This window comes from Elephantulus edwardii, unplaced genomic scaffold (assembly GCF_000299155.1).
Source record: "Elephantulus edwardii isolate Elephantulus edwardi_28Jun2011 unplaced genomic scaffold, EleEdw1.0 scaffold00082, whole genome shotgun sequence".
NCBI lineage: Eukaryota > Metazoa > Chordata > Mammalia > Macroscelidea > Macroscelididae > Elephantulus > Elephantulus edwardii.
Window position 1 is genome coordinate 4408973 of NW_006399832.1, and position 18175 is coordinate 4427147.

At 40.5% G+C, this 18175-nt stretch overlaps 1 protein-coding gene across 1 annotated transcript in view; it reads left to right on the top strand.

Annotated features, from left to right (window-relative positions):
- BHMT (betaine--homocysteine S-methyltransferase) overlaps positions 1 to 17793 on the top strand; it is a 22950-nt gene extending 5157 nt beyond the window's left edge. The window contains exons 2-8 of the mRNA XM_006889845.1: positions 180 to 312; positions 2986 to 3104; positions 3873 to 4064; positions 5947 to 6094; positions 12470 to 12652; positions 14784 to 15012; positions 17607 to 17793. Coding sequence (XP_006889907.1) covers positions 180 to 312; positions 2986 to 3104; positions 3873 to 4064; positions 5947 to 6094; positions 12470 to 12652; positions 14784 to 15012; positions 17607 to 17793 — 1191 coding nt within the window. The remainder of the gene's footprint in view (positions 1 to 179; positions 313 to 2985; positions 3105 to 3872; positions 4065 to 5946; positions 6095 to 12469; positions 12653 to 14783; positions 15013 to 17606) is intronic.
- The last annotated feature ends 382 nt before the right edge of the window (positions 17794 to 18175 follow it).

The window sequence follows — 18175 nt, forward strand, 5'->3', positions numbered from 1 at the left end:
TTCATATATTTACAGAGTTCTGTAGCTGTCATCTCAACTCCGTTTTAGAACATTTTCTTCAGCCTCCCCATTCAGGAAAAAATATTTTCAAAACCCACAACAAACCACCAGAAAATTGTTGTACAAACTCAAATAACTTATCCCCTACCACATTTACTATTTACTACATGTCATTTTAGGGCATTCTAGAACGTTTAAATGCTGGAGAGGTTGTGATTGGAGATGGAGGGTTTGTCTTCGCTCTGGAGAAGAGAGGCTATGTGAAGGCGGGACCGTGGACCCCAGAAGCTGCTGTGGAACACCCAGAGGCAGGTTGGTGCAGATCCAGTCTAAGTTCTCCTAAAAATGCAGTTAACGCTGGCCCAGGAACAGAAGCAAGCACAGCACCAAACTCTTGTATTCAGCATAAATCTTCCAAATATTTATTGTTTCTTGTTAGACCCTATGTTATGCATATAAATATAGAGTCACGGGTTAATGGAACAGTCCTCTTTGTTGTTATTTACCTACTCACTGGTCCCTGTCCCTTGGTCACTGAGGCCATTCAAACTTGTAGGCTTTGTTTTAAATGGTGTTCCTCTGACTGGTAGATGTCAGGAATTAAAGCAGAAATGCCCGAAATAAGAGCTTGGAAGTGAGGTGGCTTATATCACTATGTAAAATACCTTTAAGGAAGAATTTGAGTCTTTCAGATGAAATTTGCTGTAGTAAATATTACACAAAATGAGCAGTTTATCCTATGTTTATTAAAGAAAACTATATTTCAATTGAATCATGATAAAGGTTGGAAACTAACAAAACCCATAAACAGGCTGAGAGACAGCAGAGTTGTTGTTTTGTTTGTTTGTTTGTTTTCTTTTTACTTTTTTACGGCAGAGTTTTGAGGTGATATATATATGCACCTTGGAACCAGACTGCTTCAATCAAATCCTGTCATCCACTAGGCTATGTGACCTTGACGAAATTGCCCTGCTTCTCTGGACCCTCAGTTTTTTGTTCTTTAAGAATAATAGTAGCATGGACTTCCTAAATCTGTTTTAAAGGTTAAATTGTTATTATGTACTTTCAAGTCAGAAGGACTCATAGCTGACCAACCCTCCAGCAGATTTTCAGTCATTAAATTCCGCTGGAAGAAATTGTTCATCTTTCTCCTCCAGAGTTGCTGGTGTATTTGAACCACGTACCTTCGGATTGGTAGCGCAAATCCTTACTACTAAGCCACCACAGCTCTCTGAAGATTAAAATAGTTATTTGTATGTAAAGTGATTAAAGTAGTATCTGGTCCATGTTAAAGCATCTATGCATTAACTATTGTATTCTTGAGCTGAGTTGTTTTTTTCTCTTGATAATATTATTGTTTGTCTCAATCTGTTTCTGCTAGAGAAGTACATGAATGTATTCATGATGCAAATCATAACCCTAATTCATATGCATAGTAAAAGAACTATACTCATTTCAGGAAGTCCAGCAAATGCACACAACCATTATATTTCCAAATAAAAATAGAAATAATTGTGTGTTGTACCCTTAAAGAAAAAAAATTAGATTAGTAGGCCCTGGGGAAGCTAAAACAATAGTGCTTCTCAAGTTTCTGTTTGACTAGCAGAGTTTATTAAAAATATAGGTTCATAGACCTGACTTCCAGACACTTCATTAAGTCTGTGAGGGTTTCAGAGGTCTATTTCTAATAATTGCCCCCCCCAGGTGATTATAAAATAAATCTTAGCTTAAGAATTATAGCATCAAAAGGCTTTAAGACACTTAATGGAATAATCAATGAAGATCATGGAGTGAAGGTTTCAACTACATCTATGGGGCGGGGCGTTAAGGTCAGCTTATTGTTCAGCTCTGTATAAAAGATTCCTGAACAAAGCTACCACTAATGGTGTTCTGCCTTTGCCCAGACTGCCAAGCAAAGGAGGTACCACTGTTGTTCAAACAGCGAGTTTCAGTTTTGTTAACGACTTTAAGTTACACATTAGAGGAATTCAAGAGAATCTGCTCTGATACTGATTTTCTTCTATTTTGTTGATACAGAAACAGCTTATTCTATCTCTTGGTCTCTTGTTTCTTGAGCATTTTGAGCTTATTTAGGTATATAGAGCTCTATTTTTTCTTCTGGAATCTCCAAATTCTTCAAGAAGTAATGAAGATTAATTCTTGGACCATGGGGTTGTTTTGTGTTAAGTTGTTGCTGATTATTATTATTATTATTATTATTATTATTACTTCCTGTGCATCTGAAATTTCATTTCCTTTACATCTAATGTTTTTACTCTTCTAATTCACTTTTCATTTTCTAACTGATAGATAGAATTTTTATTGTCCTGCAGAGGTTCCTAGCAAACTGCCTTTCCATCTCCATTCCCACCATTTAAGCTTAACCTCAACTCCAGCCTCTCAGACTACTTGTCACTCTCCCATTAATTACCATGCTCCCACCTACATGTCTTTGCTGAACCTGGTCCCTCTGCAGGACATATACCACCACCAGCACCACCAGCACCACCAGCACCACCATCACCGCCATCACTACCCTCTGGCTTCTTTTCCTGGCAATAACATGGAATTCTTCAAAGCGCAACTCACATGATTCCTTCTCTGTGGGACAACCCTCATACCTTCACACCCACTTACAGTAGAAGAATCTTTCTTGCTGCATGTCTGAACCATGCATCATTGTAGTCTCTCGTCCTGTGATGAGTTGTCAGTTTCTCCAAGGATAAGACATGAATGCCCTCCACAAATACAGTCAATACAAGAATGTAAACATTCCTTTCAACCACCATCTGCTCAGTTACAGCAAGTTTGGGGAAGTTGCTGTAAGGCCTCAGGTCCACTTCACTTCAACCCCAAAAATGCATCAAACAAGCATAAACTGTATCAAATAAGCAATTGTTTTCATGTTTATGGGTGAGTCTTTTGAAAGCCTTGTGAGTGAATAAGCTGGTAGAGAGTCATGCCTTTCCTCCCTCACTCTCCCAGTCCGCCAGCTTCACCGAGAGTTCCTCAGAGCTGGATCAAATGTCATGCAGACCTTCACGTTTTATGCGAGTGAGGACAAGCTGGAGAACAGGGGGAACTATGTTGCAGAAAAAATATCCGTAAGTACATCTCTAAGAGGAGCAGGTTTGGTAAATAATACAGAAATGAGATGTGTATAAAGAACACCCTTAGGTTTTAAGCAGAAGTCTCCAAAGTTAACAGAAGAGCATTTAATGAAGCATCCTAAAGAAGTGTTTAGTGATTAATGAGTCTCCCTATCTTTGTTTTTGCTGAAGGAATCATCATTACAAAGCATGTGCTTGCACTGTTTTCATTTTTGTTGTTGTTGTTAATTTTTTTCATCTCTGAAAAGAAACTTCAAAAATTCCCTTTGTCTTTCTGGCTTGTAGAGTTAATTTTTAACGTGAGATCATTACAAAACCAAAACATCTTACTTATTATGAGTGAGTTTTACTTATGCATTTAAGTATTAAGAAAATAGCAAAATTATTGAATTCAGTGGTAATTTCAATATTCCTAAGCATATAAATAAGTCATAATTATCCTCACTGTTTGATATTGGAAATTGTTCTAAGTATAGCTTAGGTATCAGAAGACACTGAATCCCTTCATGTGGCAATATTAACCTTCTCACAGATCTACAGTGTAACATAATGCCCTAAGTACTACAATTGCATTTCTTATTTATAGCACTGTTATTGTCTTTTCAAACTACTCAATTCAGCAAATATTGACATAGTCAACAATGATCATTTTCTGGAATAAAATCACTATTGTAGATACAATTACGATATGAGTGTTTGAATAATAATGTTTTTTCTATTTCAAGAGAAAAATTTGGTATATCATATGTTAACTCACTCTAGGGACAGAAAGTCAATGAAGCTGCTTGTGACATTGCCCGGCAAGTGGCTGACGAGGGGGACGCTCTTGTGGCAGGAGGTGTGAGTCAGACACCATCATACCTGAGCTGCAAAAGTGAAGGCGAAGTCAAGAAAATATTTCAGCAACAGTTAGAGATCTTTATGAAGAAGAATGTGGACTTCCTGATTGCAGAGGTAAACATGACCATCAAAGATAAGACGAGCATGCTTCATACCTTTTCCATTCTCTTGCTGTTATAAAAGTGTGAATGGTGAAGTAGCAGTCATGACTGGTAATCATAATTGTATTGTTTTGAGTACCATCACGTCAGAACTGACCCCTACCTGACCCTCCAGTGGATTTTCAGGGGCAGTTAATCACACAGGAGATTGCCCGTCTTTGTCCTGCAGAGCAACTGGCAATAATCAAAAGGAATTGGTTCTTTTAAAAACTTGTGATGTGGTTGAAAGTTTACAAAGCAATGTTTTCATTTAAGCATTCATACTCGTTTTGTCCTACAACATTACTTTCAACTCCCACAAAATGATTGTCCTTTTCCCACTTCTTGTAACTCTGATTTCTATTCATCCTTGTCTGTCTCTGAGTCCACTTCCTTTAGTGATGGTGTACTCATCATCATCTCTGTATTGTATTTTGCCTTTCCCTTCACCCATCTTAACATGGTCTGTTATCTATTTACTAGTTTTTATTCCCCTCTCCTTCCCTTCTCATCCCTGTTTTCTATGAAGAATAATACCTGTGTGTAAAGCTTTTCTCAGTTTCTTATAATAGTGGTATTATGAAATATTTATACTTTTATGACTGTCTCATTTCACTCAGCATAATTTTCTCTGGGTTCATCCATGTTATGCAGTGATCTGTGAATGCATTGTTGTTTTTTAATGTAAACAGTACAACATAGTGCTGAGTCCAGATATGGTAGGAAATGTGAAGGGTCAGAGAAAGAGAGGAAGACCCTCAACAAGATGGATTGATGCCGTGACTGTAAAAATGAGCTCAAGCATATCTGAGATCATGAAGATGGTACAGGATAGGGCAAAGTTCAGATCTATTGTTCATAGCGTCCCTATGAGTTGAAGTCAACTTAACAGTAACAGCAACAGTACTCCAGTGCAAATGTACCATAATCTCTGAAGCCATTTGTCCATTTATACTTATGGTATTTCCATCTGTTTGCTGTTATAGATAAGGCTGCAATAAATATGAGGGTACGTCTGTTTGTTCATGTCACAGCCCTTTTTCTCTGGTGTATATATCTAGTAGTGAGATTGCTAGGGAGCTCTGATGGCCTAGTGGTAAGAAACTGCACTGCAATCCTGAAGACACGTAGTTCTAAACCACCAGCTGCTCTGCAGGAGAGGAAGGGCAATCTCCCTCTACAGGATTAACTGTGTCTGAAAACCCTCTGGAGAGGCAGCTATGGGTTGGGTCCAACTCAGTTGTACTCAACAACAACAACAGTGGGATTGCTGGATCAAATGGTATTTCTACTCCCAACTTTTGAAGGAAATGCCAACCTAGTTAATCCATTTTCCATTCCCACCAAGAGTGTATGAGAGTTTTGGTCTCTCCACAACCTCACCATCCTTTTTTGTTTTCCATCTTATTGAACATTGCTATTGTTGTCAGAACATAAATATTTTTTAAAATATTTTTCGAAGTGACTCTAATAATTGTATTTTTCAAACTTTTTTAGCTATAGCTCGCAGTAAGAAGTCATACTTAAAGGTTTCCTTCGTTTTAAAAACACTAAGTGATGTGTCACACTTCAGATTTTTAAAACCACCCATCTGGTGATCATTAGGGTGATCTGGTGGCCTAGTGCACTGCCAACCCAGAGTCTACCAGCTATTATTCTGTGAACGTAAGATGGGCAGACTCCTCCTGTGAGATTTACTGGGGAAAACCCACTAGAGGGTCTGCTGTGACTCAATTCCAACTGCACATAATGCCAACAGTAACTGTGATAATTAAGTTGTTAAAACAATATGCTATGTTTTCAAATTATTTTGTGAGAAGTTATATTAAAAGTATCCCACACTTAATTTATTTCAGTATTTTGAACACGTGGAAGAAGCTGTGTGGGCAGTTGAGGCACTGAAAGCATCTGGTAAACCAGTGGCAGCTACCATGTGCATAGGACCAGAAGGAGATCTGCATGGGATATCCCCCGGCCAGTGTGCAGTGCGGCTTGTTAAAGCAGGTGATGGGAGATTCTGTTCTATTTGGGCTTGTAATTATTGAATCTTTTTAAATGGCTTATAGAAGAACATTCATTTGCAAGTGAGTGCATGCTTTTATTAACAGTAAAACCACTAATTTACTTCTTCAGGAATATTGCTGTTAACATTATTGAATCTCAAAAAGAATATTAAAAATAAAATGTGTGTGCATGTGCACACACACAAGCAAATACATGCAACCAGGCCTATACTAGAGGTTTATACCTAGAAATGGGAATATTTTACTAAAACAGAACATTTTATTCCTTAGGAGCATTAGCAAACATTTAAAAACAACAACAGCAACTTACCTTTAGATGTTAATAACCTGTTAAATTTAAAATTCATTATCCTTATTGACAAACTTTTTGCGCTTTGCTTTTTGTAATTGGTAGAATAAATCAAGCAATTCTTTGGTGGGAAGTGGTAACCATCTAATTTATCTTTTTATATAAGTTTCATCCTCAATATTGATTTTACTTAAATTAGGGAAGACTTGGACTTTTCTCAAAGTAGCCTCATTTTAAACCAGAGAGTAATAGCTCACCATCAGTGGAGAAGACTGACTCATTCTGTGTAATAGGGAGATCTTGATTGACCGTTTGATTACTAATTTATCTCCAATTTCTAATCTTAAAAAAAAGTCATTTCATGCTCTTCATTAAAAAGAAATTATTTGAATCTTGAGATGAAATTACTTCATTTTCTTTGGATCCATAATCACTACCAATGACAGTCAAGAAATCAAAAGACATGTTACATTGGGGAAATAAGCTATCAAGGATCTCCTCAAAGTGCTGAAGAGCAACGATGTCAGTTGAAAGACTAAGGTGCAGCTAATCCAAGCAATATTTCAATTGCTTCTTATGCATCTGGAAGTTAGACAGTGAATAAGGATGACACAAGAAGAGGCTACATGTTTTAATTGTGATGTTTCCAAAGAGTAGTGAATATACCATGAGCTGCCAAAAGGCAAACAAGTCTATTTTAGTTAGAGGAACTGTAACCAGGGTGCTCCTTTCTGACAAGGATGATGAAATTTTGTCTTATATATAGTGGGCAAGTTGTCTGCTCTGCCAATTGACCCAATGGTAAGAATTTTTGTTTTCTTGATGTTGAGTTTCAATCCATAGTGAAGGCTGTAGTCCTTGACTTTCTGCAGCAAGCGCTTCAGGTCCTCCTCAATTTTCAATGTCATCTGCAGAACATAGGTTGTTGATGAATCTTCAGATCAGTCCTTGGAACAAGACATCATGCTGGAATAGGTAAAGAATCAGAGAAAGAGAGGAAGATGCAACAAGATGGATTGACACAAGGCCTGTAACAATGGGCTTGAGCATGAGAATTGAACAGGATAAGGCCAGCTTCAGATCTGTGGCTTACAGGGACACTAGGAGTTGTATTTGACTCGATGTCACTTAACAATAATAACAATAATAGTATTTGTATGGAAATTATCATAGGGGAGAAAAGCCAAGATGTTTCCTCTCATGAAGATCAGAAGAGACAGTCCTCATCACAACTGCCCACTGGCAACAATTGTATCTAATTCTTCCCTCATCATCCCTAGTGTTTTCTATTGCTTTACTCTATTTATACGGGAGCAGTGGTGGTTCAGTGGTAAAATGCTCGTCTCCCATGTGGGAGCTCTGTCTGATTTTTGGCCATCTAATTCAGCTCCAAGTTCCCTGTACCTACCATCCAGTGCTGTTGTGGTTGTCATCATTGTTAGCAGAACTGATTCAGATTTAAAGAGACCTCATATGACAAAGTTTTGCATAAGCACAATCAAGTATTCTGGGATCCCCATTCTTCTCAGAGTCAGCCACAGTTTTTTTTTGATCCACACAGTCAAATGCCTTTCTTTAGTCAATGCAACACAGAATTTCCTCTGGTATTCCCTGCTTTCAGCCAAGATCCATCTAACATTAGTTATAATATCCCTAGTAACACGATCTCTTCTAAGCCCATCCTGCACATTTGGCAGTTCTCTGTTAATATGCTGTCCCAGTCGTTGTTGGATAATTTGTAGCAAGATCTTGCTTGCATGTGATATTAATGATATTGTTCAATAATTTCTGCACTCTGTCGGGTCACTTTTTTATTGGAATGAGAATAAATATAGAACTCTTCTAGTCAGTTGGCCAGGTGATTGTCCTTCAGATTTCTAGATTTCGTGGGACAACTTAGTGAGTATATCCAGGGCAGTTTCTGTTGAAATATGTCAATTGGTATGCCATCAATTACTGGAGCCTTGTTATTTGCCAATTCCTTCAGAGCAGCTTGAACTTCTTTTTTCATCACCACAGACTCTTGCTCATATGTTGCTTCATTAAATTCTTCTGTGTCAGCCAATTCCTTTTGGTACAGTGACTCTGTATACTCCTTCTATGATTTTTTAATGCTTCCTGGGTCATTCAGTATTCTGCCCATAACATCCTTAAGCATTGCAACTCGAGGTTTGAATTTGTTCTTAAATTCCTTCAGCTTTAGAAATGCTGAGGGAGTTTGGCCCCTTTGATTTTCTGACTCTAGCTCTTTTCACATTTCATTATAATACTTTGCTTTGTCTTCCCACAATGCCTTTTAAAATCTTCTGTTCAGCTCCTTAATTTCTTTATCCCCCCCCCCTTTGCTTTGGAAACACTGCATGGTGTAAAATCTGGAAGACCGTATGCCAGGGATGTGTCCTATCTCCATACCTTTTCAATCTATATGCAGAACAGATCATCCGGGAAGCTGGGCTCTATGAGGAGGAATGTGGCATCAGGATTGAAGGAAGACTCATCAACAACCTACGTTATGTAGATGACACAATCTTGTTTTCTGAAACTGAGGAGGACCTGGAGCACTTGCTTCATTCAGTAGGTCAAGGCTTGAAGGTCAAGCCTTCAATATGAATTGAGGTTCAATATCAAGAAGACAAAGATTCTCACCACTGGGCTGATTGGTAGCATCATGATATATGGTGAAGAGATTGATAGTATTAACAGCTTTAGTTTGCTTAGCTCCACAATCAACACACTTGGTACCAGCAGCCAGAAAATCAAAAGATTAATTGCATTGGAAAACTAAGCAGTCAGGGACCTCTCCAGAGTACTGAAGAGTAAAGGTGTCAGCCTGGATACTAAGGTGCAACTGATCCAGGCCATGGTCTTTGCCATTACTTGCTATGCTTCAGAAAGCTGGACAATGACTATGGACAATAGAAGGAGAATTGATGCCTTTGAGCTGTGATGCTGAAGAGGAGAATTGAATATACCAAGAAGTGCTAAGAGAACAAACAGTTTCATCCTGGAGAGAGTGAAACCAGGCTGCTCCTTGGAGGAAAGAATTCTGAAGCTCTATCTGAAATACTTTGGGCATGTTGCAAGGAGGAACCAGTCCTTAGAGAGGCACATTATTCTTGGAAGGGTAGAGGGACAGCGCAGGAGGGGAGGACCCTCGATGAAATGGATTGATTCAGTCACTGGAGTAATGGGGGTAGGTATATCGGAGACAATAAGATTGGCTCAGGATAAAGCAAGGTTTAGGGCTGTTGTACATAGGATTACTATGAGTTGCAGGTGACTCGACAACACATAACAGCAACAACATATGACAAAGCAGAAGTGCCAGAGAGGGTTTTCCTAAGGAAAACTGGTGGTGCAGTGGGTAAGCATTCAGCTGCTAAACCAAGCAGAAATTCAAACCCACCACCTGTTCCACATGAGAAAGATATTCTTGGTGCTTCTTTATTCAAGATACAAAATCTTACACAATGAATCAAATCTATCAAGAAAAAAGTCGCATATGGAAACTCATTGCACTTTGAGAAGATGGAGTAAAAGAATAAGAAATGCCATTTGCTTCCACACACCTTCTAGGGAAAGAAACTTTCAAAATCATGTACATGATGACGTTGATAAATCATCTTTGATCCAAATATAATTGAGGATATAATGACTATGAAGAGAGTTTCAGGGTGGAAAACAAAAATGAGGCCTCTAAAGCATTTTGTTCTCACTAATCAAACTTCAAAATGACAGATTTTACAGGAAAGTTTGCTGAAGACTATCCCGTATAGTTTTTACTCTAGAAGGGCCAAAATGTAAATGAGAAACTTTCCAAAATGATGGATAGGCTGTTAACAATTTTCAGTATCAGAAGTCAAGGATTTTGAAGGGTTTATTTCCCCCAAAACATACTCATTTTTAACACAAAATTCCTTCTAGAGGACAGTTTTCTGCTAAACCTTTTCCTGAACTATATTCTGCTGTGCACGAAAAGTGTAATGCTATGCTTACATTGGTCTGGAGAAAGAGAACATTAATTTATACCTCAAATAAGTAGTGTGATAACCATAGGTGCACTCTGGCAGCTGGGAATATTGAAAAATTACTCTGTTTGTGACATAATGTCAAACTTTGAGAAATTAACTCCTAAAATCTGAAGATTTTTTTAAAAAGAAACCTTTCTAATAATGATTTTTTTTATTTTGTGTAAAAATTGGGCAGTCTAAAAGTATTATCTTTTAGGGCATTATTTTTATCGTGGGAGTATGCAATGAGGATTGCAGAGTGGATTATATTTGGGGGTAGGGGGTGGGGTTTGGGGAGGTGCGGGGGGGATTGTGTACCAATGAGGGAGTTTTTCTTTTGCTTTTCAAGGAGAGGAGCAAACGGGGGGGGGGGGGTTTGTGCGGGGAGAAGGGTACAACAATGAATGAATGGAATTCCAAAATCTCTGTAGATGTTCACTGAAATGAAAAATAAACAAACTAATTTGTTCCCATTCCAAAGAAAGGTGACCCAACTGAGTGTGGAAACTACAGAACAGTGTCATTGATTTCACATGCAAGCAAGATTCTACTGAAGATCATCCAAAAACGATTAGAACAGCACATCAGCACAGAACTGCCGGAAGTCCAGGCTGGGTTTAGAAGGGGTCGTGGTACTAGGGATATTGTTGCTGATGTTAGATGGCCTTGGCTGAAAGCAGAGAATACCAGAAGAATGTCTATCTGTGTTTCATTGATTATGCAAAGGCATTTGACTGTGTGGATCATAACAAACTGTGGCTGACTGTGAGAAGAATGGGAATCCCAGAACATTTAATTGTGCTAATGCGAAACCTGTACTTGGATCAAGAGTCAGTAGTCAGAACAGAGCAGGGTAACACTGCATGGTTCAAAATTGGGAAGGGTGTACGCCAGGGATGCATCCTGTCTCCATACCTTTTCAACATGTATGCAGAGCAGATTATCGGAGAGGCTGGGCTCTATGAGGAGAATTGTGGCATCAGGATTGGTGGAAGGTCTATTAACAATCTCCGTTATGCAGATGACACAACCCTGCTTGCTGAAACTGAGGAGGACCTCATGCACTTGCTACGAAGGGTCAAGGACTGCAGCCTTCAGTATGGACTAAGGCTCAATATCAAGAAGACAAAGATTCTCGCCAATGGACCAATTGGCAGCATCAGGATGGATGACGAAGAGATTGAGAGTGTTCACAGCTTCAGTTTTCTCGGCTCCACAGTCAACACTCTTGGCACCAGCAGTCAGGAAATCAAAAAGCGTATCGCGATGGGAAAGTCTGCTGTTAGGGACCTCTCAAAGGTACTCAGGAGCAACAGTGTCTCTCTGGAGACTAAGGTGTGCCTGATACAGGCCATAGTCTTTGCAATCGCTTGTTATGCATCAGAGAGTTGGACAGTGACTAGGGAGGACAGAAGGAGAGTGGATGCTTTTGAGCTGTGGTGCTGGAGAAGGGTACTGAATGTACCCTGGACTGCCAGGAAAACAGACAGATTTGTCTTGGAGAGGATTAAACCAAGCTACTCCTTGGAGGCAAGGTTCTGGGGCTTCGTCTGACATACTTTGGACATGTTGCCAGGAGGGACGGGTCCTTGGAGAGGGACATCATGCTTGGGAGGGTGGAGGGACAGCGCAGGAGGGGAAGACCCTCTATGAGATGGATCGATTCAGTGACTGGGGTAATCGGGATGGGTGTGTCAGAGGCAGTGTGGTTGGCGCAGGATAGAGCAGGGTTGTTTAGGGCTGTTGTGCATAGGGTCGCTATGAGTCGGAAACGACTCGACGGCACATAACAACAACAACAACAACAAATTAATAATAAAAAAAATTGGGCAGTCAAATGTGCATAAGTGACACTTCAATTATACTAAAGCCCTTTTCAGAGAAAGTAAGTTCTGTCTGTTGTAAATTGTCCTGGTCCAAAGGTAAAATTAATTTAGAGTTGGTGAGAACCAAATGGTCTATCTTCAATTCATTGTTTCAAATAAAAGCCACCTGAATAAGGGAGAGGAGCCGGACCTAGTGTGTTCCTGCCATAAAATGTTCTTCCCATTCACAGGAGCCTCCATCGTTGGTGTGAACTGCCATTTTGACCCCACCATTAGTTTGCAAACGGTGAAACTCATGAAAGAAGGCCTGCAGGCTGCAGGACTGAAAGCCCACCTCATGGCCCAGCCCTTGGCCTACCACACCCCCGACTGTGGCAAACAGGGCTTCATTGACCTCCCAGAATTCCCCTTCGGTAAGACACACTTTTAATAAGCAGTCTCAATATCTTTCTGTATGAAAAAATTTGTGATACATCTGTTGTCTTAGTGCTTTTGTGATTGTCTAGAAATAGTTGCATCAAAAAAAAAGAAACAAAAAGCAAACCAAACTCACTTCAAAACTCACTGCTGTCATGTCTAAAATGACTTAGCTAACCCTTCAGCAGGGTTTTTTGCTACAAATGCTCAAGCGGGGGTTGCCCATCCTTCTCCCTTAAACCTGCTAGTAGATTTGAACCTCTAGAGAGGCATCACCTTTGGCTTAGCAATGCATCTCTCTACATACTACATCATCGAATTGCCCTCAGGGCTCCAGATGCCTCCTTTTGTCTTGGCCTCATTTCTTTCCCTGTACCAACCTTGAGGGAAACGGATGGGGCAAAGAAAACCTCTGAACGTACGTGTAAAAGGACGACTCAACATCTGAATAGATAAGCTTTAGGGTGACGAAAAGGATGGGTTAATCTGGCAGATATTTGGGTACTAGTTCCAGTCTTGTTGCTGAATTTTGTGACCTTAGAAAAGTCTCTTCATTTCTTTGTATCTTAATTTTCTCATTGGTAAGGGATAGAGGAAACAGACTGGGGCAGAATATTTTCAAGGTTGTTTTCTCATGTTTTAAATTTTGCTCAGATAGTCTTCTAGAGTTTCAGGTATGAGGAGAAGAGGTAATTGTTGGATTACTGTACAAGAAATGTGAATGAAGAGACTGAATACACGCTGTTAAGGAAGTGGTTTACACACTTGCTAGAGGCAAAGACTTCTCTTAGTATATTTGGAAAGTGGAAAGGACGATCTTGAAAAACGAAACCAGAGAGGCCAGCATGGCCAGGCTCCTATGCCATTCTAAGACCTCTCTACAGCTCTTATGTATAAATGGAGCTCTGGTAGCCTAGTGGTAAGAACTTGCACTGCCAAACCAATAGCATGTGATTCAAATCCACCAGTTGCTCTGTGAGAAAAAGACGGGCAGTCTCCACCTCTGCAATTTGTCCCCTCTGAAAACCCAATGGAGGGTCAGCTGTGAATAAGTTCTGACTCAATGGCACATAACAACAGCAATATCCTATAGGGACTTTCAGAGAACTGATAAAGAAGATTGATATTATGGCATCATCACTCTGGCAAAATAGCAAGACATTTGTGTTATCTACTGTGTAAAACAAATTACCACAAAACGTAATGGCTTAAAACAATAAACTGCCTCACCGTTTCTGTGGGTCAGGCAGGTGGGAGCAGCTTAGTGGGGCAGCGTGGGCTGAGGATCTCTGATAAACCTACAGCACGCACGTTGGCTGAGTCTATAGTCTTTTATAGAAGGACTCATGAGAACTAGGGGTTCCACTTCCAAACTCTGACTGTAGGCCAGTCAGTGTCAGTTTCTTGCTGGTTATTAGCTGGCGCTCTCAGTTTCTTATTCCAGGGCCTTTCCATAGTGATGCTGGAATACTCTTGTACATGGCTTCTCCCAACATAAGTGTTCCAAAAGCAAGCAAATCAGAAACCATGTCTTTCGTGGCCTACTCTCAGAACTCATATACCAGCCCATCTGCATTTATAACCATAAAGTGCCTAGTTATTTAAAACAAGATCCAGACCATAGTCTTTGCAATTACTTGCTATGCATCAGAAAGCTGGACAATGACTAGGGATAATAGAAGGAGAATTGATGCCTTTGAGCTTTGGTGCTGGAGAAGAGTATTGAATATACCACAGATTGCTAGGAGAACAAACAGGTTCATCCTAGAAAAGGTGAGACCAGGCTACTCGTTGGAGGCAAGGATCCTGAAGCTTTGTCTGACATACTTTGGACATATTGCAAGGCGGGACCAGTGCTTGGAGAAGGACGTAATGCTTGGGAGGGTGGAGGGACAGTGCAGGAGAGGATGAGATGGATTGATTCAGTGACTAGGTAATGCGGGTAGGTGTGTCAGAGATAATGAGATTGGCACAGGATAGAGAAGGGTTTAAGGCTGTTTGTTGTACATAAGGTTGCTATGAGTTGCAGGTGACTTGATGGCACATAACAACAACATACTTGTTATAACTATTTATATTTAATGTCTTTTTGTAAAAAAACACAAGGCAAAATAACATTTATTACAGGTCTGGAACCCAGAGTTGCAACCAGATGGGATATTCAAAAGTATGCCAGAGAGGCCTATAATCTGGGTGTCCGGTACATTGGTGGGTGTTGTGGATTTGAGCCCTACCACATTCGAGCCATTGCCGAGGAGCTGGCCCCAGAAAGGGGATTTTTGCCACCAGCTTCAGAAAAACATGGCAGCTGGGGAAGTGGTTTGGACATGCACACGAAACCCTGGGTTCGAGCAAGGTGAGTATTCTTAAACTATCTAACCCAAACTCATGCAGCTTATGAGGTTTTCCAAGTGGGGCCAGGACAAAGACTGCAGCAAATAGACTGCGTGATGGTGAAGAATTCCTTACCCTTCTTCAGTTTCTCAGAGATACATAGTAAACATCCTTATGGATGATTTATTAAGAAAGGCTTTAAGATAAAAGAACATAAACGATGTGCCAATGAAATGTGATTTCAAGCCTTAGTTAAAGGATCATCCCCATGATGCCTTTGAACCGTGATGCTGGCAAAGAGTATTGGAAGTCCCACGGCCTGCCAAAAGAATGAACAAATTGGCTTTGGAGCAAGTGTAACCAGGGTTCTCCTTAGAGACAAGGATGGAGAAGCTTACCTTACATATTTTGGGCATGTTATCAGTCCTCAGAAAAAGACATTATACTGGGGAAAATAGCTATTATTTTTGTGATGGTCCAGTAAGTTGGAACCAGCTGATATCTGGCTCTCTGCTGGGTTTCAGAGGCTGTAAGTCACTTCGGCTGTAGGTCAAGAGCTTGTTCATCTTTCTCTCGGGGAGAAAGCACCTGGGGGATGCGAACCACATGCCTTTGGGTTGGCAGTGAAACTCTTTACCACTAAGCCACCAGAGAAGCGGAGGGTCAGTGATAAAGACGACCCTCAACAAGAGGAGTCGACACAGTGATCACAACTGCAGGCTTAGGCATGGCGGAGATTGTGAGGGTGGCACAGCCTTGAGTGAGGTTTCTGTCTGTTGTTCGTAGGGTCTCTGTGAGTTAGAGTTGATCAAGTGGCCCCTAACAATGTGTGATGTGTGATAATATTGAATGTCATTGATGGTCAAGAAAAAAGCCAAACTTAAATGTAGCAGATATTGAGAAAGTGGCTCTTCTATGTTAAGTATGATTTTCAGAGCTGAAAACACAGTGGTGAACAAGACAGAGCTTAGATTCTAGTGAGAGAGAAATAATCAACAAGCATAAATATTGCGTGTCAGGTTATTTTGCAGGGCTCCAGACATGCAGAAATGAAAAGCTGCGGTCCCTGACACAGAGAATTTTGCAGTCTACTTGGGAAAACGGATATGAAAACCATCATATTAGAATGCAGTAGCTGCTTTAGAAGATGCAAGGATTTATAGGCAAAAATTCTAAGAAAGGACCTGAGTATTTATGCCTAATAGGAAGATATTTGAAAAGCTTGGTTTTGAATACTAACTAGGGATCCATTAGAGGGAAGATGGAGATTTCCCTCCTTGAACAGATGCTAACTGAACACAACTAGCCTGACTGAGACCCAGTGGCCACTGGGAAGGTAGTGAGCCTAACAATACAGCAAGCAGAGGCATAAATGGAGAAGTCCAAAGCAATCCCATACACTCAAGAATAAAGAGAAACACAGGTGCCAAGAGCTCATGCCCTGCTGTGGGGGCCAAGACAGGTGGGTGGTGTTAACGAGGGGCCCCCTAATAATGTGATGCCTGAGCTGAATTATGATCAATTACATCAGCATAAAAGGAAACAGCCTTGCAGGAAGGCACTGAGAGGTAGAAGAGGGTGGTGTGTTAGAAAAGTTAGGCATTTAAGAGAATTAGAGACAAATTTTGATAGAAGACATACTTTAGAAATATAGGAGGAGGCCTTTTTGCATAATGTTCAGGAGCGCCATGTACAACTTCACCCCAAAGGAGTCTGGAGGCATCTTACCCAAGATTGCACGATTAGAGTTGCAAAAGCATGTGCTGTGATGGACTGCTATCCAAAAGCTTCGCAGTTCACAGTCACCAGCTGCTTCATAGAAAGATAAGACACTCTGCACCTGTAAAGGTTTAACCACGTCAGAAACCCACCAGAGGTTCACTGTGAGTTGGAATTGACCCAAAAGCAGTGCGTTTGGATTTGCTGTCTTTTGGGTTTTAATGTGGTGGCAGGGAAATGTGAATAAGACTTTGCTAGAATAGATACTTAACTGGGTCTGAACTAGGGGGAGTTGGTGGAAACAGAAAAGAGAATGACACAGACTCTGTAGTCGGCAGCAAGTGATACAGGGTTTGTGGGAGAGCAACAAAGATGGGCTCAGCTGGCTCCAGGGGACAGAGAAAAGAAAGTGTGTCTGGAGAAGGAAGGTAAAGTGCTTATAAAATCTTCCTGTCTTCAGTTCTTAGTTTCTTAATACTATAAAACAAACAACAACAACAACAGAAAAACCACACACAAAACAAAAAAATAACCCAACTGCCATTGAATCAATTCTCCTGTGTTCCAGAATCTGCGAATCTTTATTGGAACAGAGTGTCTTATCTTTCTGCCGCAGAGCAGCTGGGCAAGTTTGAACCTTTCAGTTAGCAGCTCAACAAGTAGTGCACCTGCCACCAGGGGCCCATCTGTTCATGTTCAAAAAAGAAATTCAAAGTAACATTAGACTTACACCTTCTGAGGAGAAAAAGCTTTAATTCACACTAATTAAATGTGTTTCAGTGGGCATCCTCTCAGCATCTAAACAAAGATAGCTCCACGTGCATATTTCGAGCTCTACAGCGTCCAGAGAGCAGTACAAGGGGAGGGGTCTAACACCGGTTTGTTTGGCTCACGCAGGGCCCGGAAAGAATACTGGGAGAATCTCCGGATTGCCTCTGGGAGGCCGTACAACCCTTCCATGTCCAAACCTGATAACTGGGGAGTGACCAAAGGAACCAGCGAGCTGATGCAGCAGAGGGAGGCCACGACCAACCAGCAGCTGAAAGAGCTCTTTGAAAAACAGAAATTCAAGTCTGCGCAATAGCTTCAGAACATCTTCAGGTGTTCGAATATATATGTTAGTGAATTCTTTGTTTGGCCACAGTCCCTGGAAATATGGGAAACATGGTTTCAAAAGCAATGCATGTATTAATGTCAGACTGTACATTTGAATGAAGGAAGGAGAAGTAAAATAGCACTTGACAATTTAAAAAGGATGTTTAAGAAGTTTGCTGAGAAGTAAACCTTCAGTAATTTTATGAAGCATTTGGACAGGAGAAAATCCTTTGGGCATTAATCCTGCTTGAAGACGTTGTCTAGTTTGTAAGGAAAATTAACCATGACCTGTCATAAATGACTCAGCAACCAGAAAGGCATAGAGACAACACTGTGCAAAAGTGCTTTCTAAGTCCTTTGAACACCAGCCA